Source organism: Typopeltis vanoorti, chromosome 13 (assembly GCF_054136105.1).
Source record: "Typopeltis vanoorti isolate ZY-2024b chromosome 13, IOZ_Tvanoo_1.0, whole genome shotgun sequence".
Taxonomy (NCBI): Eukaryota; Metazoa; Arthropoda; class Arachnida; order Uropygi; family Thelyphonidae; genus Typopeltis; species Typopeltis vanoorti.
In genome coordinates this window covers 44,403,258-44,428,036 of record NC_143561.1, presented here as the reverse complement: position 1 = coordinate 44,428,036, position 24,779 = coordinate 44,403,258, and the positions used below count along the sequence as shown (strand labels likewise).

The window sequence follows — 24,779 nt, the reverse complement described above, 5'->3', positions numbered from 1 at the left end:
ATGATGTCGCGCAAATGCAGAAACATATTGCATATTCATTTTGCTTTTTGTGTAAAGAATAATATCGAGATAAGATTTAAAAAAAAAAACTATTGTTCTTCTGATCAGAAAGCATAAGGATTGTAGTTTGGACGTGAAGTGGGAAGGCCGGACCGGAGCTAAAATTCGTATATATGCAGCAGTAGATGTGGAACACTTAATGTACATTGCCTTAAGAAATGTCAATGACATCGCAACGGTATGGAGAGCATCAAGAGACCATGCCGCTGATTGAGAAATCTATTTAGAAGCTTCAGTTTATCTGCAAAATTTCTGTGCAAGCAAATAATAAAATATCCATCATCCATGACACTAGTACCAGTACGATGCCAGTTTATCATTTGCACGTCTACTATGAATAGCAAAACCATTATTGATGGACTTGAAAGTGGAGCATCCTATTCTAATGAAATGGATCTACTTTGTTAACTACAATTATCCGAACATATAAGTTGACAACAAATCAGAGAGGAATAACGTTAGGGGAGATAAGAATTTACCAAACATCGTTCGTGTGCAAAATTTTGCACACGACCACGTAGATTATTATGTCTGTACACGAATGCTAGGAGTATCAGAAAGAAAGGGATAGAGTTTGTTGCCTTAGTCAATGTGTTGGAACCTCAGATTGTAGGCATTAGTGAGACCTGGCTATCAGAATCAGACTTACTAACTGGTATCTAGTGTCAAGGGTCCAGTATTTTTAGGAAGGATAGAGTGGATAGGAGAGGAGGGGGTGTGCTGCTAATGATATCGGATGACTTGAATCCAGTTAGAGTTGAAACCTATGATTGTAGTACTACTACTAACAATATTTCTTGTGACACTTAATTTGAAGCCATCTGGTGTGAGGTGGAATCTAACAAAGATCAATTACATAGTGGGGTGTTGTTACAGACCTGGTAGATCGGTTGCTAGTGATGAAACAATGCATCACCAAATAAGAAAGATGAGCACGATAAGAGTAATCATAACGGGAGCATTTAATTATCCAACTATTGATTGGGGTAGAAGTAGAATCTCATGAGAAGAAAGAAAATGAATTTATTGAACTGTTGCTTGAGAACTTCCTCAAGCAGCATATGACAGAAGGAACTCGAGTTCAAAGAGTTTTAGATTTGATTATAATGTCATAGGGCGTTTCAGTTAAAGACGTAACTATTCTGCCTCCGGTTGGTGACAGTTATTAGGCAGTAATCACTTGGAAGTGACTAAGTTTATGAAGAGAAGGTTACATGCTGAACGACAAAGCAGGAAATTATGACCATATGAGGAGTATACTGAGTTCTGTGGAATGGATCGGTTGCTGGATGGAAAGAATAACGACAGTGTATGGGAATCATTTAAACAATACTTAAATGATGCGATATGAGAATGTGTCCCGAGAGTTCGAAGAATACATAGAGCAGGAATCAAATGGATGTGTAATCTTATTACGCAAGAGATTCGTAAGAAAAGGACGATGTGGGAGGAATACCGTTTGAATAAGGAAGACGTTCGTTATGAACTTTATAAGCAGCCGGCTAGAATAGTCCCAACTGTCGTACGGAAAGCAAAGTCTGAATATGAAAGGAGACTCTTTCTGACAATCCACAAGAATTCTATCGATATGCTACAAGTAAAAGAAAGAATGGATATGAAAGAATAACTCTCCTAAATTCAGATGGCGTAAAGGTTACATATGCAAAAAAGGTTGTTCAACTAATGATTGTCCATTTTGTTAAACGCTATCAAACTGGTGAATGCAACATTGAGCGCACTGTTACGTCTTCACTAGATGAAGAAACGCAGCTGTGTGAGGCCGAAGGCTTAAAGCTATTGCACAAATAAATAAGAATTAAGCAATAGGGACGGATGGAATATCAGCATGTGTGCGAAAAGTGTGTTTCAGGTGAACTGGCATTCCGTTGAGCAGTCCGTTTAATATGAGTCTCAGAACTGGGAAGATTTCGCAAGAATGGAAGGAATGTATGGCAATTCCATTGCACAATGGTAGTGCAAAGACCGATGTATCCAGCTATCTACCAATTAGTATCTCAGGAGATTTTCGAAAAATTGGTCAAGGCTCGCATTCAGAAATGGTTTGACAGTGAATCTCTACTTTGCAATGAACAACATGGGTTTACTAAGGTAAGGTCATGTTTTAGCAACTTTCTCACATTCTCTAATGTTACCATTGAAATAGACAGGGGAATAGATACACCATTATACTTTTGGATTTTGCTAAGACTTTTTGTCAGAATTCAGCATGGTAGGCTGTTGCATAAATTGGAGAATATGGGTTTTGGTTATAGAATATTAGCATGGATGTCTGACAGATATCAAAAGTGGTATACGGGAGATATGAGTCTGCAAGGTTTAAGTTTTTAACAAGTGGTTTAACACAAAGATCAGCGCTTGGTCCATTGTTGTTCAATCTGTACATTAATGATATTGAGAAGGATTTGACTAGCGACATACAGCTATTTGCTGACGATGCAAAGATAGGTGGTGTAATCAGGAATGCTGCTGATATGCAGACTTGTGGGCTTGGGAAAATAGTGTCAAGTCATTGTGAGTAAATGTAAAGTCATTCACTGCTGCATCATTAGATATCCAATGGCGTATTATATTGGCGGGATTAGGCTAGAAGAATCTGAATGAGGCTAGGGATCTTGGAGCGTTAATAGATAGGAAATTGAAGTCTAGGGGCCATGTAGCAAAGATTGCAAATACAACTCAAAAGATAATTGCAAAGCTGAAACGAACGTTCACATGTAAATATAATGATGTTATTTTGTCGCTTTTCAAGGCCTTGCTAAGACCTCACTTGGACTACTGTACCAGATCTGGTTTCCTAGTTTCTGTTGTGATTCTTATATATTGGAAAGAGTGCAGTAGGAGAGTGTTAAAATTATATTAAAAATGGTCTCTCTTAATAATAATAATAATAATAATAATAATAATAATAATAATAACAAAGAAGAATATATTATGTGTACTATACTGTACAGTGGAGTATAATAGTATAATGGATTTTGGACCTGTTTAGTTGCAGCAAGATGAGTGCATAATGTGTACTCATTCTATGTCTTCCAAGTTGATTTGAATTTGTTGGCGATGAATAGCTTAATTTTCATAAGCAAGAAACTCTAAGGACGTAATTTTGTGTTATATGGATACTTATACGAGTATCTTACCGAAATATCATTATTTATTCTTCTACTACTTCTTATTGTTATTATTGTTGTTGTTATTTTTCTTGTTGTAAGGTGTGAGAGAGATGATTAGTTATTCTTAAACTCTATGACTTTGGTATTAAGGTAAACTGTCGTGTTTTTTATATCAATTCCTATAACATCCAGCAATTCACATATTTTACTGGGAAATAAACAATGATTAAACATTAGACCTATTATGGTAATTATATTGATTGGTTAGCTGGTGTGTATGGCAAGAAAGAAAACATCCTGCAAAGTTCGCATATGTAACATTGTCCGGCCGGATAATATTTTCTCTCTTTAACCTGTAAGCTGTTTGAATCCAACTGCGGTATTGATGAGTCTTTAAGTGTTAGATGAATTCCATCATCTTGTGGGAGATCGTCAACCTGCTTGGCTGAGGTCTGAAATGAGCTGAACATTTCCTTTTGGTCTGAAAAGCAATATTTTTCGATTATATAATCATCAAGCCTTTTATAGTCTAAATACGCTACAGGTCTCTACCGATTGTGTTTGACATTAAAAAATGTTGCATATTAATATTGTGGGTGGGCAAAGTATTATGAAATCCGTGAATTCTGCGCTGCACAGTCTACTGTTTTCAAGGTACTGCAGACCTCAAATAAGTAACGTGGTAGTTTAACACAAGACGATGAAATTGTCTAGCACCATTGTTTTAGTTTGAGAGAGAGAGAGAGAGAGATCATATTTGTATTAAAGAAAAAACAAAATAAAAATAATTGACAATTAAACTTTCTTTCACTAATGATAAATAAAAGGAGGAAAAATTAGAAGTTAAACCATTCAATTATTCTTTGTCATTTTAAAGTTATTAATAACTTATTAACAGATAATAAAGTAGTCACTAATGTTAATAGAATACTTTCGATAAAATAAACAAAGAATTTTTGAGTCTCACCTCGTAATGCAAGAGGAACGTGAATCCCATTTCTCCAGTGAACAACACTTCAAACTCCACTGATTTCTGGCAAGGAACAGCATCTTCTACTTCACACAATTGCAGAAAACTGTTGCTCGGTGAATACCTAGCTTTAAGATTTACAGTGGAACTGTCTCTGTATGTACCATCCCCTAAAACCTCTGCCTGTAACATTTTGGAATTTAAACTTGAAGAGTTCCCAATGAGAAAAGTTATATATTATAATATTTTGGAAAAAAAATCAGAAATTTAAAAATATAAAGTGTGGACAACAAAAGAGAATACATAGTAACAAACAAACATATACATAGAGACCAACGATTTACATTATTTTGAACTCATAGATCTCAGCAAACGCCACTGGGATAGAAGTATTCATTTGGATAAAATTTCCCAGCGCTCTTTGCGATTTACGCTTTACTTATTGCATGTTATGTTATGTTGCTGCAGTATTTAAACAATCACGAAATTTACTGATAATTAATTTTAATTATATTATTTTCATAACAATAGTTTGCTCGTAATAGAAATTGACCTGAATCTTAATTTGACCGCTCTTGTTTTGACTGGCGGGAACAGTGAACAGAACTTTTCCTTTAATTTCGGACAAATGGTTTTGCACTCCACATTTGAACTCACACAGACTTTCACTTTGACATCAGAAAGAGGATTGCCGTCGGGGTCAGCAACGTGGAACTGTGAATAGACATAAAATATATAAATACAAAAACACTTTAATCGATTTATTTTTAAAACTAAATAATTACACTAACCGTAAAGAGAAGGATAATGGTTTAGACAATATAATAAGCGTATTAATCCCAATGGATTCTCCTACTCTAATAGAAATCAAAGAGTTTGCGATTGTGTCAACTCCTGGTTGACAGAGGGAGAGCTAGTTCTCAGCACTTACCCTTCACTGATAGTGAGCTCAATCAAACTGTAAAAGAAGGTTTTCAGGAGAGAGAGAGAGAGAGAGAGAGAGAGAGAGAGAGAATAATAAAAATTAAAAATCACCAATATTTTAGAATAAAAAATTGTAAACATAAATAATTTATCCTAAAGTTAATTAAGAACGTACCGTCCCCTTGTATGGAATACCAGGCCTGTACACACTATTTTTGAGCGTAGAATCCGATACAGACAATTTTACCATACTTCGGTGTCTTATAAGGAAGTAAGTGAAATTTGCAACCAGATCTATTTGAAAGAGAGAATTTCGTGAAATATATTAATATCTGTGATGACATGAATCAACGAACATAACATACATCCGTGTAATAATTACAAAATATTTATTATATTAAAACTATATAATTATTCCATGGACTTCATAAATATAAAACCAAATATAACGCGCACTTATTCTAACGATAAATGAAATTAAAAAAAACAAAAAAAACACTTTACTTACCGGTGTCTTTCTCTTTTACTTCTGCTTGTATCAGGATGGAAGAAGGATCATTTCTTTCAATGTTCAGTGTGTAATTGTAGCCTCCTTTTATCTGATTATCAAAATATTCAATATGTCACTGTTATTTTACTATTAGTATCACAATGGGATTAAATTCATTCTAAATATTTCATGAAATTTATTTTTAAATCTTACATTTATTAATTTTTCACATTAACCTCATTGGTTTTAGAATAAAATTTAATCTAATGTTGAAAGAAAAAAGAATCGAAACTTGTATGCAATGGAGCAGCCCCTTTCTTATAAGAGATAGGCATGTAGAGATAAATGAAATGTTTTTTTGGTATTAAAGTATATTAATTTGAATGCCTGTGTAAATTTTGGAAGGTAAAGATAGTGAATAACTTGGTACAAAACTTGATCAGAACTGAGACACTATATAATTAAAGCTCAGCATAAGACACCAATTAGAACCAATAAGACAGCATAAGACACAAAAGGCTCAGCATAAGGCACCAATTACTTCTTCTTTCACTACGCGTTATTCCCGCTTCCTATGCAGGGTCCGCGTGTTACTTAGATGCGACTTCTTGTTAGTACCACTCCCAACCGACTTGTCGCCTATCCTGCTGCTGGGGGATATATTTTTGACTGTAGAAGTGTATGTTCACGGTGCCGGTTATGCCTGCTTGCGGGATAAAAAACGCCAGTTAAACTGGCGGAAAAAACCTACTGCCCGCGCCCAAGACCGGCTAACTTGTCTATGGCTGAGGAAGATCCTCAAGTTCCTCACGTCTTCGACGGGAATCGAACCTGGGACACTCCTTCCCCAGGCATATGGTTGCCTGGGGAAGGAGTGCCCCAGAGGAGTGTCCTAGCGCAAAGCCACTAGGCTAACCACGCGGATATAAGACACTAATTACTGAGTGTAGAAATATATATCAGGCAGTTCAAAACGTGAATAAATCAATATGGAAAATATCAATACATAAAACATGAATTACGCAAAACAGGAATTTAAAAGAACTGAAAATAAAGAGAAGAAATAATTTTAACAATTGTTATACACACTAAGCCAGCAGTATGAAGAGTGCTGGCCGTTCGTTTAAAACGTCATCCGATTTAAATGACAAGAAACTGACTGTGACTGAAACGCCACTTAAAGTATCTTAATATTATTTGTGATTGATTTTGATTGTATACTCATCATATTAATCTATAGACGATTAATTATCCAATCCGTTTCTGTCTTCCACACCATATGCAGTATTCCAATATAAATGTAAATTAAATTTATTTATTTATTTTTTTAAATAACGTTCGGTATTATAAGAAATGTTACCGAACGTAACTGAAGAATGAATAAATACAATGAAATTCGCAAATAAAAACGATAAGAATCATTCAGGTAAATATCAGTACTAAAGAAAACACAAAATATGAAATTTGAAGTTCTAGTGAACAAACTGACTTTTCTTTCGTTTCAAAAGTCTTCGTTTTAAATTATTTCAAAATCATATGAAATCTTACCTCGGTTTCAAATTCATGTGACGCAGTTAGTCTAAGTTTAGGAGAAGTTTTTAGTTTTAGTGTTCCTTCGACATCTTCCCCATAAGTGTACCTGCAATGAAAAACAAAGAGGAAAATTAGTTTTACTGTTACTTCAATAGCAGGCGGTAATTGTGGCTTGTGAAATGACTCAAACGTGCTTTATCACAAACAGAAAAAAGCATTCGCAAAGGAAACTAATTTTTAGCTTAATTTCAAATGAATTTTAATTCCACTTAACTTTTAATTAATTTCAATTTGATTTTGAATGCTAGCAGAAATTACTTAAACTTCAGTTTAATATATAATTTCTCAATTAACTTATTGACCAACCACTTTGATAGCAATATCTTTAATATTTCTATAATATATTAATGCAATTGATATCTGCATTTTTATTTTTATTGCAATAATAAATTTTCTTAATATTTAGCTAATTTTTTATAAATAAATTACCACACCTAAAAATAAAACTTATAGTGTTATTAATAAAGGAAACAATTGACTTGAATTTAAGGAGAGAGGATTGATCCATTCAATCCAATCCAATATCCTTGGAGGATAACGGATGGCAATGCTGTAGCCAATGAAGTTCTAACTGAGGCTCGGCTATTGCTGTTACCCTCCTGCCATGATCAGAGCTTTAATAGCTCAATAACACCTTATCCATACACTGTCCTCTACAGATAACGGGGAAGATGAAAAGCATTCTTGCTTCGCCCCTTTAAGCCAGTCCTTATAAGGACTAAAGAATTTAAGGAGGTTTCGGTGAGATCCCAATGACTTGACCATTGGAGGGTAATGGATGGCGATGCTGTAGCTAATGAAGCTCTAACTGAGGCTCGGCTATTGCTATTACCCTCCTGCCATGATCAGAGCTTTAATAGCTCAATAACACCTTATCCCTACACTGTCCTCTACAGATAACGGGGTAGATGAAAAGCATTCTTACTTCGCCCCTTTAAGCCAGTCCTTATAAGGACTATAAGGAATTTAAGGATGAAAATGCTGTCAAACGTCTGACTCAGCAAATCACCTCCAGCCATAAAAGTTGTCACCTCTACCAAAACCACTTTTAAGCCAAACCGACTTCCAGAAGACATCATGGATCTAATTAGGAACAAAAACAAAGCAAGGAAAAGGTACCACAACACCTGTGCACCTCAGGATAAGGGGATTCTCAACAAACTGAACAATGAAGTTAGAGAAGCACTTAAAGCTTATAGGAACAAAACTTGGGAAGCCAAACTAGCCTCTGTATCACCCGGCGATCACTCCATCTGGAACATATTAAGAAGTCTCAGAAACAAAAGCAAATCTCTTCCCCCACTCAAGTCAGACACGGGACTAGTACACACGGACGCAGAAAAAGCTGAAGAGATAGCAAAGAAAAAAAAAAAAACAATGTAGCCCTACATATGACAACTTGGACTTAAAACATGTCTATAAAATCCACCTCCATGTCAGACATGCACTGAAAGTCACCGATACCTGCAACAACATACCTCCAAACACCTCCCCAGCGGAAATATATGAAATTCTAAAGAAGCTAAAGAATAAAAAAGCCCCTGGCCCAGATGGCATAACAAATAGAGTAATAAAACTGCTGCCCCGAAGAGCTGTTGTACATCTCACCACCATAATCAACGCCATGTTCCGATTTAACTATTTCCCCAGCTATTGGAAAGTCGCAGATGTAGTCCCAGTGCATAAACCAGGTAAAGATCCACACCTGCCTGAAAGCTATCGACCCATCAGCCTAATCTCAAACTTAGGCAAAATTGCTGAAAAAATCATTCTCTCTAAACTCCACGCCTCAGGAAATGAGTTAAATATCATTCCTAAGGAACAATTTGGATTCAGACAGCATCGCAGTACTACTCAACAAATTTATAGGATAATTGAGTATATCACCACCGGATACAATTGGCACCAGCACACCGGAGCAGTCTTCCTTGACATAGCGAAAGCTTTTGACAAAATATGGCATTTGGGATTACTACACAAACTCATTTCAGCAGCTATACCATCAAGTATCGTCCACCTAATTAAATCTTACCTCCAGGACAGACACATACAAGTCAAAATAAATGGTAAAGTTTCAAGTCAGCGACGGATCTCTGCGGGAGTTCCTCAAGGTTCCCTATTGGCTCCGATCTTATTCTCAATATATATGGCAGACATCCCGCACAACCCAATGTCATCCATCTTAGCACTTTATGCGGACGACACAGCAGTTCTTGCCAGATCTCCACGACCTCATCTTGTCACTAAAAAGTTGCAAGAAAACCTGCTACAACTAGAACATTGGTTCTCCAAATGGAGATTACAAGTGAATCCCCCAGAAGAGTGTAACAATACTTTTCACCAGAAGAATGGCAACTCCCATGGGGGACCTTTATCTTTTCAACACCAAAATCCCCTGGCAAACCGAAACAAAATATCTTGGAGTAATTCTGGACAAAAGATTAACCCTCAACCCATACACCAAAGCCTTATGTACGAAAGCATCTAAAACTATTGCACAACTTTACCCTCTAATAAATAGAAAAAGTAGACTGAATACCAGAATCAAAGTGCTCCTCTACCTGTTGACGATCCGCCCAATGTTGACATATGCCTCTCCAGCCTGGAGCCACACATCCAACTCCAACATCCTCAGACTGCAAAGAGTGCAAAATATGTGTTTACGCATGATATTGGACGCACCGTGGTTTGTAAGGAACGTGCAACTGCATAGAGATACAAACATCCCTTACATCTACTCCTTCCTGTTAACTACAGCAGAAATATTTTTCTCAAAGATCTCTACACACCCCAACGATCTCGTTAAACAAGCAGCAAACTATGAAGAGACTGACCTCTTCAAATACAAGAGGCCAAAAGCCATCCTAAATACTTGCAACAATGACTAATCTCCGTGCCCCCCAGGGCGAACTCTCAGCTCATAAAGCTTTCCTTCAATTCATCCTCCTTATCAGACAACGGGGAATAAAAGCATCTTGCTTCACCCTTCTGGCCAATGATGTTATGTTATGTTATGTTATGTTATGAATTTAAGGAGGTATTTTCTATATTTATTGCTAATATTGCTAATACTTTTGTAAAGTTATTTCTAATATTGCGACATACTAAAGAAGTAAAGATTTCTTTAGTATTTACTATGTTGGCTTCTGGTTTTGATAATATATACAGTCTGAAAGATCGAAAATGACCTTTTGATCCGGGAGATTGGGTCTTGAGGTTGTATTTTATTTCACAAAGTCTATCGATTTTTTTTATTTCACAAAGTCTATCGAATTTTTTGATTTGAGATTTTTTACTAGTTAGAAAAACCTTGTCTAAACTGTTTTAAACTATGCGGTCAAGAGTATTCCATAAGTTGCTATCTATGCTGTTACAGATGTCATTCAAAACGTTCTAAGCATCTGAGGTCTATTTTACTAAGTGCAAATCTAACGTGTTGCATTCTTTCACGAACTAAAGACAAAGATGCCTTAAAGTAAATACGTTTCGCTCTATTTGATTGTAATTGCTCTTTAATAGTTAAAAATTTGGGAATGATGTTGAAGTGTTTACATCTTTTCAAATAGGTTAGATGGTTTAACATTCTAGCCTTTTTAACATTTGAGTATTTCAAAGGAACGTACCTTATGCTTTGTATAGCCATCGAGCCTGTTCATTTTTGTTTTATGTTTGTGACTTAAATATTAAAACCTGAGCTTTTTCTTGGATATTTGTAAATGATATGCAAGAATTGTCTACAAGTTTCACCAGCTACTCTGTCTGGCTTGTTCAGGGCAAGTATAACGGTAAGAACTAACATTTGCTAGTAAAAAAGAAGAATGGAGTAACACAGTTTATGGCTTCGCCATGGGCAGTCCCTTATAACCTCCCTGCGCTGATCTGTTCATGGAAAAACTGGAAGCTGATATCCTTTCCAAATTAAATCCAAAGCCGTTGATTGGTTGGAGATACGTAGATGATGTTTTCAGAATTTGGAGAGGTACACAAACTACCTTATTTGATTTCCTTACAAAAATAAATTCCTTCCACCAAAAAATACAGTTCACGTTAGAGCTTGAAAAGAATAGCCAATTGCCTTTTCTAGATACACTAATAAAGAAACAAGAGAATGGATAAATCCAGCTCACAATCTATCGAAAACCAACAGACACTGGACGTTACCTGCACTTCAAATCGTCTCACCATATTGCACAAAAACTCAGCATAGAACATATGCTTAAAAATTAGAACCAATATTATGTCAGAAGGAATAGATATCCTTGATGAACTCACTCTAATATCTGAAACCCTAGTAAACAACGGTTACTCAAGAAATATAATCAAATAGATTCTTCATAGAAACCTCCACAGCAGCAACCTCCTGTCGCGCAATATACATCATCCATCGCCATCCCATATGCAGGCTCAGTGTCAACAAAAATAGCCAAACTCCTTAAGTCTTCCAACATCAGAGTTGCTGAAAAACCTGTCAAGAAGCCACATTTTAAGATCTCCAAAGGATATTAATGCTTTCTTCAAATACGCAGGCGTATACAACGTCCCATGTTCCTGTGGATTAAATTACATAGGCCAAACATCAAGAGGCCTGGAAATTTGTAAAAAAGAACACGTAGGGGACGTGAACAACAATAGAACAGACACTTCAGGATTAGCCTCACTTCTCGATCTCTAACCACACCATCGATTGGGATAACAGCTCCATGCCTTATATAAAAAATATTTTCGATGTAGAAACTTCAAAGAAGCAGCGGTTATACTCCGTTCTGGAGAAAATCTAAACCGAAATCAAGGAATGATTTTGAAAGACATCTGGAAAAGCCTAATAGCTTCATTCAGCTTACCAGAAATTCATTTCGCTTAAAACTATACAACACTCTCAATAAACAACGACTGATATACCACGTTCTATGCTTATGATGTTACGCATCAAGTTTAATTTATTTGACTGTGTTACTCCATTCTTCATTTTTACAAAAGGAAGAATGGAGTAACATAGTACTAGCAAACATTACTTTGTTCCGTTATTCGTGTCCTGAAGAAGCTAGACAGAATAGCTGATGAAACTTGTAGCCGATTTTTGCATATCAATTACAAATATCTGGTCAACGAATAAAACCAAGAAAAACCTCATGTTTTAATATTTAAGTCATCAAATATAAAACAAAAATGAACAGGCTCGATGGCTACACAAAGCATAAGGTACGTTCCTTTGAAAAATTCAAATGTTAAAAAGCTAGAATGTTAAACCATCTAACCTTCTTGAAAAGATGTAAACAGTTCAACATCAATCCTAAGTTTTTTACTATTAAAGAGCAATTACAATCAAAAAGAGCGAAACGTATTTACTTTAAGGCATCTTTGTCTTTACTCCGTGAAAGAATTGAACACGTTAGATTTGTACTTAGCAAAATAGACCTCAGATGCTTAGAACGTTTTGAAGACATCTGTAACAGCATAGATAGCAACCTATGGAATATTCTTAACCGCATGGTTCAAAACCGTTTAGACAAGGTTTTTCTAACCAGTAAAAAAATCGAAATTAAAAAATTCGATAGACTTTATGAAAGAAAATACAACTCAAGATCGAGTCTCCCGGATGAAAAAGTCATTTTCAATCTTTCAAACTATTCATTATCAAAACCAGATTGACAATGAAACTTTTTTTTCTTAAAAGAGGGTAAAAAATAGTTACATCTTCTTACGATGATTTGAATATTTTATATTTTATACAGGTTCAAGAATAAAATTTTCCGTGAATGAGCATTGTGTCTTTCCAGCTAGTGTTCAGTCTCAGAAGCATGCTAAACCAAACCACATATGTACGATTAGTGTATTGAATTCCTCTTAAAAATATCTCTAAAAGAATAATTGGTCATTTCAGGGGATCTGATATACACCAGGTAAAAATATATAAAAAAAAATTTAAAAATTGACGCAAACCGAAATATAAAAATCCTAACACCCCGTTCGAGAATGCAGAAATTAACGGACCGGAAACTGTATCCATAAGGAATAAATTGCTTTAAATCCATTTAATTTATTAATTGTCTTTAAATTAATTTAAATTGTCTTAAAATAAAGAAAGATGTTAACAGATGAAAACACGACTAGAAGAACCTATAAATTTGCACACATAATACACTAATATCATGGCATCTAAAGCTATGACTTAGCAGATGGAGACCCCTTAGAGCAACCTCTGTTATTTACTGGGAAATATGAATAAAGTATCCTTTCGCGATACTACTTTACCATACGATATTATATGGTCTTTCTAAAATAAATACTTATTGGAGGCTCTGCTTACTGTAGGCCTGAAATGTCTTGAAAAAGTTTAATATTCATTCTCGAGAAAAAAGTTTCCTGATTACATAATTCTCAAGTCAATCCACAGCATTACTAAAGAATTCTGGGTTTTTCAGCGACTGTTTTTGGAATTCGCATCATTTAATACAACGTTTGATTACGTTGAATTCGATTACATTTAGTGTACCTTGGTCTGACTAATACAGTGGTATCTTCTAAAATATATATTCGAATTAAATATAAATGGAATTTTTGAAATATTCAGTAAAACCTTAAATAAATGAAAAAAGAAAATACTAATTTAAATGGTATTAGTTTAAATATCCCAGCTGGTACAGATGCTAAACGTTGCAGTCTTGTCTTCCCACAAAGTGTAGTTGAAGGGCTTAATGGTTACCTCGAATTTTGGAAGCTCTGAAATAAATAGAAGTTGAAAATGAGTTCTTTCGTTTCTCATTGATAATTACTTGCTCTTTCGGGGGGCGGGGGGGTTGTAGAATCCTTTTCCCTCAGCCATCCATCCATTTATTCATCGGACATCAACATATGCCGTGTGGTCTCATAGATGATCGGTAATACGTCACACACCACTCCTCGTGAATGGGCCTGTTACACGCTTTTCCTGGAGGCTTCAACTCTATGAAGACCAGACACATCATCCATCCGTCTCATTGGTGGTCAATTCTCCCCTTCCACGTTTTTTCCAGGAACTTTACTTTGACTTACTGTTTTGAGAAGTAATCATTCCATCCTTGAATGTGACAAAAATATTTTAATGTTCTTCTGTCAATATTCTTAAGGAACCTTAAAGTTCTACTGATCTTTCCTAAAACTCATTTGTTTCTAAGCCTTTCCGTATATGATATTCTCAACCGCCTTGTGTAACACTACATCTCAAAAAGAGATATTCTTTTCTTATCTGACTTCTTTAGTTTCCAAGTCTCACATCCATAAGCTTGTTTTGGAAAAACAGCGGCATTCAAAATCCTTAACTTTGTTTCAATGGAGATACATCCATTCTTACAGATTTTAGACAAATCTCTGAATGTTGGTTTAGACATTCCTAGTCTTCTTATGACGTGTTCTGAACAGCAATTCCTCATATTAATAATGAATACCAGGTAATAAAACTTGTTAACTTCCTTAGTTCTTTATCCATGAGGTACACTTGTTTTTCAGGGGCTTCTCTCTTTGTATTTTCTGAAATCCATAACCTTTGTCTTGCTAGAATTGAGATAATGTCTTCTGTTCTTACTGAACTTGTTAACTTTGTCAAGAAAATGGTCCAAAAGGATACGAATATCATTTTGAAAGAAAAATGAATGATGAAGTGTTAAAAATAATCAACGTGGAAACAGTTTGAGATGAATTTTGTAGAAATAGAAACTGAAATTATTTAAAAAGATGAACCAAATCTTAGAAATCCATTGCCAAACTCTGAAGAAAGAATTGATTGAGTTTATCACTGAATTATGTGATACTGAAAGTGAGGACAGAAAAACAATCCCAACTCATTGAAAAATTAGTTTTTAAAAGTAGTGAAACAATAACACTGGAAAGTTCTCAAACAGTATAGTATATATATATATATATATATATATATATATCAAGAGAGGATCAAAATGTTCTGAAGGAATCAAATATGATTAAAATGACTTCGAACTGAAAATTAGAAAAAATGCATGGAATAAATACTTCCAAAAGTATTAAATGAGGAGTACAATCGTGAATATGTTTCGTAATTGGAGATTGAGAAAACAACTGATTTTCCCAACAACAATTGAGTACGGAAATGGAGAAAATAACTGGAAAGGTGGAGTAAAGTGATTAACCACTATACCAATGAGGAAAAAACATTTTTCAGTGGCTTTATTGCATAATTTAGAGAGCCTAACACAGCGTAAAATCTTAGATATATACGAGAAGTCCAAATCATATCAAATACTCCAAATTAGATTTATACGAATATGCAGCAGTCAACGCTAAAGCAGATTGTGGAAGTAAACAGCAAATCTGGTTTCGGGCTAATCAGGGGCTACCGGGTCAGATTTTACTTTAAGATAGATAGATAGTTAAGCATGAAATATAAGAAATTACTGTACGCACTTTTGTAGATCTGAAATTTTATATGGGAATAATTGCAATTTTCTGTATAAAAGTAAATGGTTTGGGTTCTAATCGGATATTAGCCAAGAGAGCTTGCTAACTTCGGTGTTATTCAACATCTATGTGTCTCGTTACGAAGGAAATGTCTTTTAACCTGATATAAATGTTTGAAGTATTTAAATACATTATCTACATATCGCAAATAATGTTATACTCCTAAACAAATGGCAAATCATTAGGACTGTTTTAACTGAACTGCTATGGCAATTTTGAAAATTTTGAACATATAGAACAAATATAGCATTACGGCTATTCAGCTCACAATTTTAGGAAAGATAAAAAAAACAACTGATGCCTTCTATTCCCCCTGTAGGCAGTAGGCAAGGCCGTTTTAGCCTTAACTTTTGGAGGATGAGGGGCAGTTCAGCTCGATCAGTAGTAAATCAGAGATGGCTGTCCGAAGACTATCACTAATTATAGACGGCACCGGTGAAGAGATGCGGATGACAAGTGGCACCATCTCGTGGTACTTAATCCTAACACTATGTCTTACTGTCTGAAAACAGTGTGGGTGCTACTGTCAATTTTCTTGAGTTTACGGGACGAAAAACTCAAGTTTCCGGGAGAAAAAGTCCACTTGCCTTGCCAGAGATCGAATAACTCTGGAAGTAGTCAAAAACAAAGGCTAGGTAAAAGTTCCTCTGTCGGCGTTAAGAATAGAACTTGCGATGCTCTCCCTTCAGGCAGTCTAGCGCCATGGATGCATATGCCACCTTTCATTGAGCTAAATAGGTCTCTTTTTTTTTTAGGAAAGATACCAAATTAAATTCTAAAATAAATAACTGAGTGAGAAAAGTTCGGAGAACAGTGGAATACATATATATGCAGAATAACAGAGAATTTATTCGAAACCGAATTGGAAGCATAAGACGGTGATAAATTTTATTTTATTGATCTGGGAGGAGGGTTTCAAACAAATAATTCATCTGTGACTACAGATATGGGAGTTCTGAGAAAAAATGTAGATGAATATATGATATCGATAGCAGAATCATTTAAAACCAGAGATATTATACAAAGAATGGTTTTGTTAGCATGAAGAATATATCAGAGTACTGGTTTTTCTACTACGGCGATTACTCAATGTAAGTTTCATCTGCCATCCTGTTTGTTTTTATCCAACAATGAGTTATTTGGTTTCGGAGTATCAGCGTGGGTTTGCCTCTCCAAATTTTCCGAAAGGTGCCTCGAATTATCTCATCAACATAAAATGTCCCTTCAACATATTTTTCATATTAGTTACATTCGTGAAGGTCATGACGTCGAAATCTAGATGGATTTAACACCTGAGGTGGAAGGTTAATAACCATACAGTTTTAGGTTAGCTCTTCTGATTTATTCTTCAATGCTAACAAAAGTTCCTACAGTATAACGATCTTTGTTCCTTTACCTTTCTTTTACCATTGCAATTCTTCTCTATATTTCCAACCTACACCGTTCATCGTCTTTAATAGTTCCTTCAAGGCATGAATATTAAATAAGGGATAAGGAAAAAATAAGATTGCAGTTAGGCATGCTGTAACAGATCGTAGAAAGTAAGACTTTAATCCTTATAATATACTATTTAATTTTTTTTTGTTTGTTTTTATTACAGATTTGTAACAGGATGACGATCAGCTCAAGTACCTGGTAAAAGATTCAGTTAATGATTTGATGTTTGCAGTTACTTATTAGTTAAAATATTGTATTTAATGATTTACAATAAGATATACTGGACAGATAGAAATAAACAGCAGTATGGAAACCTTTGCAGTGTCACTTGGATAAATGTCAACGGGAAAAATACAATTTAAAAGATATTATTTATAGATGAATATAATTAAATTTACTAAATTCCTTTACAAGAAATGTCTGTTCCTCAATCTAGCTCCTAATTTTCAGAAAATTTTCCATTTTCCCTGCACAGGTTCTTCAGATAAAGGCATCTCTAGCTGTACTATACCTAAATGCAAGAAATGTAGAAATATTTCTCCATAAGAGACCAAATGAATAGCAAAAAAACTGCAAAATATATTTACTGATGTACAAAAAAAATGCTGCTGCTGTTATGCACTTCATGACTGAGAATAATTTTGCGAAAGGCTCCTGATTTAACTGAAAGTGTTTCTAAGAGATGCAGTAAGAACGTTTAAATACTGGATTAATTAGCGAAAACACACACACACGCACACACACACGCACGCACGCGCACACACACGATTTATCTTTCTGTTTATCAGTAAGTTTATCTGTTTATTAACAGCAGCTGCTAATAAGCTAAACAATGCTAGCATTGAAAATCGGGCCTTGAATTGGAAGTAGGATGTGAGAAATATGTGACAGTAAGTGATGAATCACAGTACAAGCCTTACAAAGCATATGGACGTATTTGGGCATGAGATGAAAGAATAAAATTATTTATTATAGTGTATCTATCCAATTGTTAATTATTATGGTGTTGTTATGGTTAGGAGAGTGCTTCTGTTTAGACAAGAATTCCAGTGACAGTATTCTAAAAAAAAATGATTATACGGAATATCACAAGATTTCCGACAATTTTCTATTCTTTACACTTTTCTATGGAAAGTTCCAGTTGAGCATTAACATGCTCTACATCATATTGTAAATTAGGTAGGAATATCAGTTTAGGAGACAAGAGTCTCAAGTTGAATGCTACAAAACAACTTATAAGATATCTAGATAAAATTACTGGTTTATAATGAAGTATACTGATTTGCCTGTTCCTGTATTCACGTGTGGTTTGTACAGCTACATAAGGCAAACACCTGCGTACTGACAACACAAACGGAAAATAAATCCACGCACTTGGATAGAGGTTTTATCGCAGAGATTTTTACTTATCCGCTACAGAATCTTGATTACAGCAAGCGTGTACTTGTTGTTTGAAGTACTACATATGTTATTTGTGGTGTTTCGGATTAAACTTTTCTGCAGTGTTATTATTTTTAGTGGTGTTTCATGAACATCTAACATCTGACATATATGAACAGTAACATAATGAGATTACAACAACAATAATAAAATAAAGTAAAAATAAAACTTACCGGGAGCAAATGAAATATCTTTCCATTGAGCTATTCTCGTTCCAGAGGGATCCTGTATCCACAAGGTATAGAAACCAAAATTAATAAAAAAATCATGCTCAGTATTAGTTCTCACGCAAATGATTATTATTGAGCTATTGTATGTTATGGTACATTTAATAATATTTTAAAGACACTGACCTCATTTTTTCCAATGGGTTTTAGATCTGAAGATACTGGAAGGATCCTCATTCTCACTAAGAAAAAAAATACGGTTATTGAAAGGCCTCGTAATTCTTTAAATTCTTCAAAGGAAAAAAAAATCACTTTCATTCGTTTCATAAATTTTATTTATTAGACCTGTTTTGTTTAAAGCTAGAGAAAGAATTTATTTCAACTCTAAGATTTTACACATAAATCATATTTCATAAATATTAACATCTCCTTTCCCCCACAATACCGGATAATGTAGTGCAATATGTGATCAGTTTGGATGTCATTGCTGATATTGCTTAAATGGTTTGTAGTCAATTTGAAAATGACGTTTCATTATCTTTCTAAATATCTAGAATATTACAATAAAACCACATCTGTAAATGATAGTGACGTTTATCAAACTTAAAAAAAATAAATAATAAAAAATTAAAATAAAAAATCAGGAATCTTTATCAACTATATCTCATGAATTTAAGTATTTTCTGTATATTATTAAAGTATTGAATAGCTCTTTCTGTTAACGCTTCTATAAACTTGATTGTTACAGGTAGGTAATTCAATTCTATGCAGTACTAAAATTAAATTAGATTGTCATAGCTGATCAACAACAGCCGTTATAGTTTACGACTGGATGTTTTTTTTGCGTTGTGCTAGCCAGTTTCGCAGACAAAATCGTTTGTCTGCGAAACTGGCTACGTGGGACCTGCCGCTAATGGCGGAACAAAATTCATGTGTAGGATGATTTCACCAATGCCTTATGTTTTGACTCAAACTCCTTCGGTCTTAATCCAAACGATGGAAAATAAATTAAACCTTGAAATTAATAATTTTTGACAAATGGCAAACTTCGTTACAATAATCAAATATACAGAGAATAAAAATTAATACCCTTATGTTTCTAAACAATAAATAAAATACAACTGCTAACGCCCTTCATTCCCCAGAGACCATTTAGTCCTAAGTTACTTTTTTGAAGACTGGTGGACAGCCAACTGCACCCATAGTCATCATTCGGAGGTGGAAACCAGTCTCGATAATTTTCATACCCATCCGAAGAAGAGTAATACAGCTTTTCTAATAATAATAATGTTGTGTTTAAAATATGTGAATTAATTTTCATTTTAAAAATTTGTCAGAAATAAGTACAATATGCACATCCTCCTCGAAGCTCGCATAACTCTTATCTGAGGATAATGTGAACAGTTATTGCATATATATTTGTTGCTGTTTCAGTAAGTTTAGAAAAAAATTCATCCGGATGGGAAGAACGCTCTGCGCACCTTAAGATACAAAATATATATTTATTGTTTTATTTATAAAACACACACACACACACACACACTGACAATACTCAGAATATTGTAATGCATCATTGAACTGGAAAGCTTGTGTTGCGCTTTCCATTAGATGCGAAGGCTAAGTACAATGCGTAATTCTCTTTCACAGTAATATTAAGACTATTTTTAGAGTAATGGAGTTTGCGATAATAATAATAATAATAATAATAATAATAATAATAATAATAATAATAATAATAATAATGGCATCAAATTCATAATAAAATTCTGAGCTGATAATTGTTTCTTCGAATCCTTCCATGGCCGTGGTTGTTTGTATCTTTAGATGGGAGATGAACTTCATCACAACGCGTGAGACGACTGTCTTAATATGCCATATATGTTTACAACATTTTGTGGGTGGGAGTTACATTAAAAATACAAAACACATATTTATTGTTTTATTTATAAAATATGATGAGCTGGTTCCATTTACCTGTCTGGCTCGGTTTGTAGATTGGCTTGTCAGTTTGGATGAATACGATTAGGTCATTTGTAATAAATTCAATGTTTTTCCTTCCTTTTATTCTATATTGGCTATTAAATGTCCCGTCGATTTCAATCCGTCCTCTTCTTTCTGTGGTAGCTGGAACACGAATTTCAATCGTGCTTCTTGGATCTTAACATAGAAACAAAACAAATCACGCACTTAACATATGAGTAATTGTTACAACATCCTACTCTTAAAACTTAATGATAATATGAGCAATCTAAATCTAGTTTAATTTATCTTGAGCTTATTGATTCAGTAAGGATTCAGTATGTAGTTCAGAAAAGCAACTTGTTACTTTATTTAAATGTTTCTTGCACGGAAGGCACTTAGCTTGTCTAGCTTAAAATATGCCCCTCTAAAGTGACACTGAGAAACATCTGTTGTTTACAAGAGTGTTATAAATATATAACAATGCGAAAAATGACAAATTATAAAAGAAATAATAAGTAGCATCAGTTCCACTCTTTAATAAGCTTTTACCAATATCTCAAGAAAGAAAGAAATGGAAAATAAATAGTTTAAAGAAGCAAAGTCTTAAAAAGATATGTTCAAGGAAAAATAAATCATGAGACTAAACTTCGAATAAACAGAAAGGGGTCAGGAAAAGGGGCAGGAGTAAAATAAAATAAATTTTTTCTATTGCTCTATTTTATTATCATACAAATAAATATATACCAAATTTTAGCAGGAGTATTTTGTAAATTGCAGGTTAATGATAGCCATTCCAAAGTAGACGGTTGAAAAGTGATAATAATAATAATAATAAGAAGAATATAGACCTAGTCTAAATTAAGGGGATAAAAGTCCCTTATTATTTTACAGCCAGTATGCGAAACTCTGAGACTACGATCTAGGTGTTCACTTACGCTTGTATTCGCTGATAGTTCTTCGGCATGAAACTCTTAGATCGTAGTTTTCGATCTCAGAGTTTCGCATACTGGCTGTAAAATAATAAGGGATTTTTATCCCCTTAATTTAATTAACTTCACCAGAAAAAATAGCTGTTTGGCTTTTTATCATAAACCTAGTGTCTCATTATTTTTATATATCCAGAAAAGGAACAGCCTGTTTTTTTTTATTTTTTTTTTTAACAGGCTATTGCGGTATATGTTGAGACACAATTCAAGGAAGGAAAGTCACTACATTTCCAATAAGTTCAAGGTTAGATTTACAGTCTGAGTTTTATCAGGTTTAAGCTGTAGTACGGAAAGTCATTAAGTGTTGGTCACTTACCTCTGATGGTAGAAGTAGTCTGGTGAAGTACTTTCTTCTTATGCAGCAACCGAATGTTAACAAGGCCAACGGAAGAAACGTCAAATAATGTCAGCGATAACTTTTGAGTAGTATTTGTTTGAAGAGCATATGGAGAGGTGAACAAAAAGCCCCTTGAAAAACAAGAACGAGTTTATCGCTACGCGCTAAGAAAAAAAGAAAATAAATAAAATACAAAGTTTTAACAAAAATTGTAACTGACAATGAATTACCTCCCTGTAATAGGTTATGTGCTTGAATTCCATTAAGAATATAGATGAATTTGTGAATGCCTTTAAGTAACAGATGATTATTATTCTCGTTCCAAACCATCCCTTTCTTACTGAAGTGTGAAATGATATGGAAACGTTATGCATTTTATATCCGACGTAAGAATGATCGGAATATGAAACTATGGTTCACACACATAATACGAATGTACGATAGGCTTATACCTCTCTGGAGTGACATCATTGAATGTGTGTGTGTGTGTGTGTGTGTGTGTGTGTGTGTGTGTGTGTGTGTGTGTGTGTGTGTGTGTGTGTGTGTGTGTGTGTGTGTGTGTGTGTGTGTGTGTGTGTGTGTGTGTGTGTGTGACCATTTATCTCTGGAAAATTGTGACATATCGATCACCCATATTTCACCCCCAAGCAGAACTGAAGCCACTAATGGTTACTTGATGCTTAGAGTGGCAAGTTCAGATTTGCTTCCAGATGAAGACTTTCACATAAACATGTCAGACAAGATTGTATCGCCACTTTTCCCTCTTTTGTACTGGTTTGAAAAACGTTTGATTCATTTGATTCGTACGCTCTGTGATAAAAATATGGAGGCCCCTCTTAGTGATAGTGGGTATGTCAATATACATCTCGGTCATAACTCATACATGGCTCAATCAAAAAGCTCAGGATCTTGCAAGCTTCACATACAAACATTAACAGAAAAATCGGCTCTACTGAAGACTTCAGTGACTTTCGACCTTGCACTGTTATAGGATGCCACTTTTGCAAGAACACGTTTTGGGAATTTCTGCCCTTGCTGCAACTGATTCCCCCCCCTCAAGAAAACAAAGAAATCGCTTTGAATATTTTGAAGAAAAACTTCTGAGAACTGATTAGCAAAACTATGTTTTATCAGGAGTTGCTCATTAACTTTATCCACAAGGCTGCTTTTAGAGTCAGCCTAATTATTTTAATTCTGCAAGTAATTAAAATTAAATATTAATTTTAAAGATGTGTTGCCAAATACGTAGTTTTTGGTTTTTATGGTTATTTAGATGAGCAACATGAGCTCTCAGTTCAGAACGATAAATTAAATGGGAATCTCTCTCTCTTAAAACATAACCGGTGGTTTCGACAAAGATTAAAATCTCTTTAGAAACTAGAGTGATTTAGGCTTTACTGGTTTGCAGTAGAAAGTCATCCCAAGCACCATCTCCTTGAAGTTGATCTCCTAGTCACCTTTGTATGATATAATTGTGTGAAGTTACGAATATAATATGATTTTATTTTATATGACTTGCACTCAACTATAAATCAATTATTTTTATTTAGTCTAGGAAACCTGTTCTAGAGGCTAAACTTAGAATGTTTTTCAAGTCACTTCAAACCTTTAATGATCTGTATGATAGGACTGCACCTGAAGCCTGTTGATTGGAGAGCGGGTACGTTAACCAATCAATCTGGCATTTTTGCTATTTTTTTTAAACTTAAGCATCATATTGTATATGCAGTATACGTAAAGGAATGTTCAACATAAATTAGAAGCATATGACGGTAACTCACTGTTTTCCATTGCACATTTCAGCAAACAGGAACAACATGACCAAAGTCAGCAAGAAGGAATGAAATATCATTATCACAACTGGGTCTGGATTTCAGTCTGGAAGAAAACTGAAACAACGCTTAACTTATTACTAGGCAGGTCCCGTAACTAATACTTTGGTAAAAATTTTAAAAAACTATTAGTTCTACACTTTAAGAACATTATGACCAGATACAGAAAGCGAAACGTTTAACTACCTGGTTTTATTCAGTGCCAAATGTGTAGACAGGTATGGTTGCACTCTGCTTATATTATGATTACTCCACTAGAAGGAAAGAGAGCTGCTCCTTTTGCCTTTGCACAATAGAACTGCATAACACTAACGTCTTACTTCGAATTGCTCCCGATAAAAAAGCAATAAAAATCTTCGTTATCTGTTACTGAGGGAGTGAATGGATATCCTGTTACATCAGCTAACAGGATATCCGTTTACTGATGCGAAAGGAAAATGATAGCAGAATTACATCCTCATCTAACAGAGAATTTATTTTGGTAAGAGCGTGATAATGTCGCTTAGAATACGGCCGCTGTTTACACATATCATTGACTCACTCCCGTAGTCTTTTTAAGCATGCAACCTTTGCTAAGGATTGCATTGTTATTATTTTAGAAGATTTATGACATTGTATTTCTAACATTTTACAGATTATCGAGGCTCGCGCTTCTTATAACAGTGCTCAACAAAGAATATTCTTATATACTTGAATAGGTTTAAATAAGTTGTTTTTTTCCTTGTTATATTAAGTTGTTTGGCTAATAAATCGGTTATTTACTGACGATACACATGAAGTGTGAGCACATGATGAGATATTCAATAGCACATTAATATTGGCTGGAACATGCTTGAAGAAACTGATTACCCTGAAGACTTGAAGTTCCTTCATCATACAGGAACTTAATTATAATTCTAGGATAAGGTGGTTAGCTTTATTCCTAAGAGAATTTTTGAGCCTGTAAAATCGTTTGTTCTACTGGCTGGATTTCTGGACAAAAAA

The 24,779-nt window shown here is 34.5% G+C and overlaps 1 protein-coding gene across 1 annotated transcript; it reads right to left on the bottom strand.

Moving 5' to 3' along the window:
• Positions 1-5,565: 5,565 nt before the first annotated feature.
• Positions 5,566-24,108, bottom strand: LOC150100103 (murinoglobulin-1-like). Its single transcript, XM_090403228.1, has 8 exons — positions 23,982-24,108; positions 23,745-23,852; positions 21,943-22,094; positions 20,653-20,835; positions 18,865-18,920; positions 18,685-18,736; positions 7,124-7,214; positions 5,566-5,684 (listed from the first exon to the last, which is right to left on the bottom strand). The coding sequence occupies exons 2-7, from the start codon at positions 23,813-23,815 to the stop codon at positions 7,180-7,182; spliced, it is 549 nt and encodes a 182-aa protein (XP_090259354.1). The 5' UTR covers positions 23,816-23,852; positions 23,982-24,108; the 3' UTR covers positions 5,566-5,684; positions 7,124-7,179.
• Positions 24,109-24,779: the final 671 nt, after the last annotated feature.

Excerpts from the sequence above, each read along its gene's own strand:
- LOC150100103 (XM_090403228.1), bottom strand. The coding sequence starts at position 23,815 with ATGATATTTCATTCCTTCTTGCTGACTTTGGTCATGTTGTTCCTGTTT. Across the intron at positions 22,095-23,744 it reads GAAATGTGCAATGGAAAACA|GGGCTTTTTGTTCACCTCTC; the intron begins GTGAGTTACCGT and ends TTGTTTTTCAAG. Across the intron at positions 7,215-18,684 it reads AGATATTTCATTTGCTCCCG|GTACACTTATGGGGAAGATG; the intron begins GTAAGTTTTATT and ends TTTTCATTGCAG.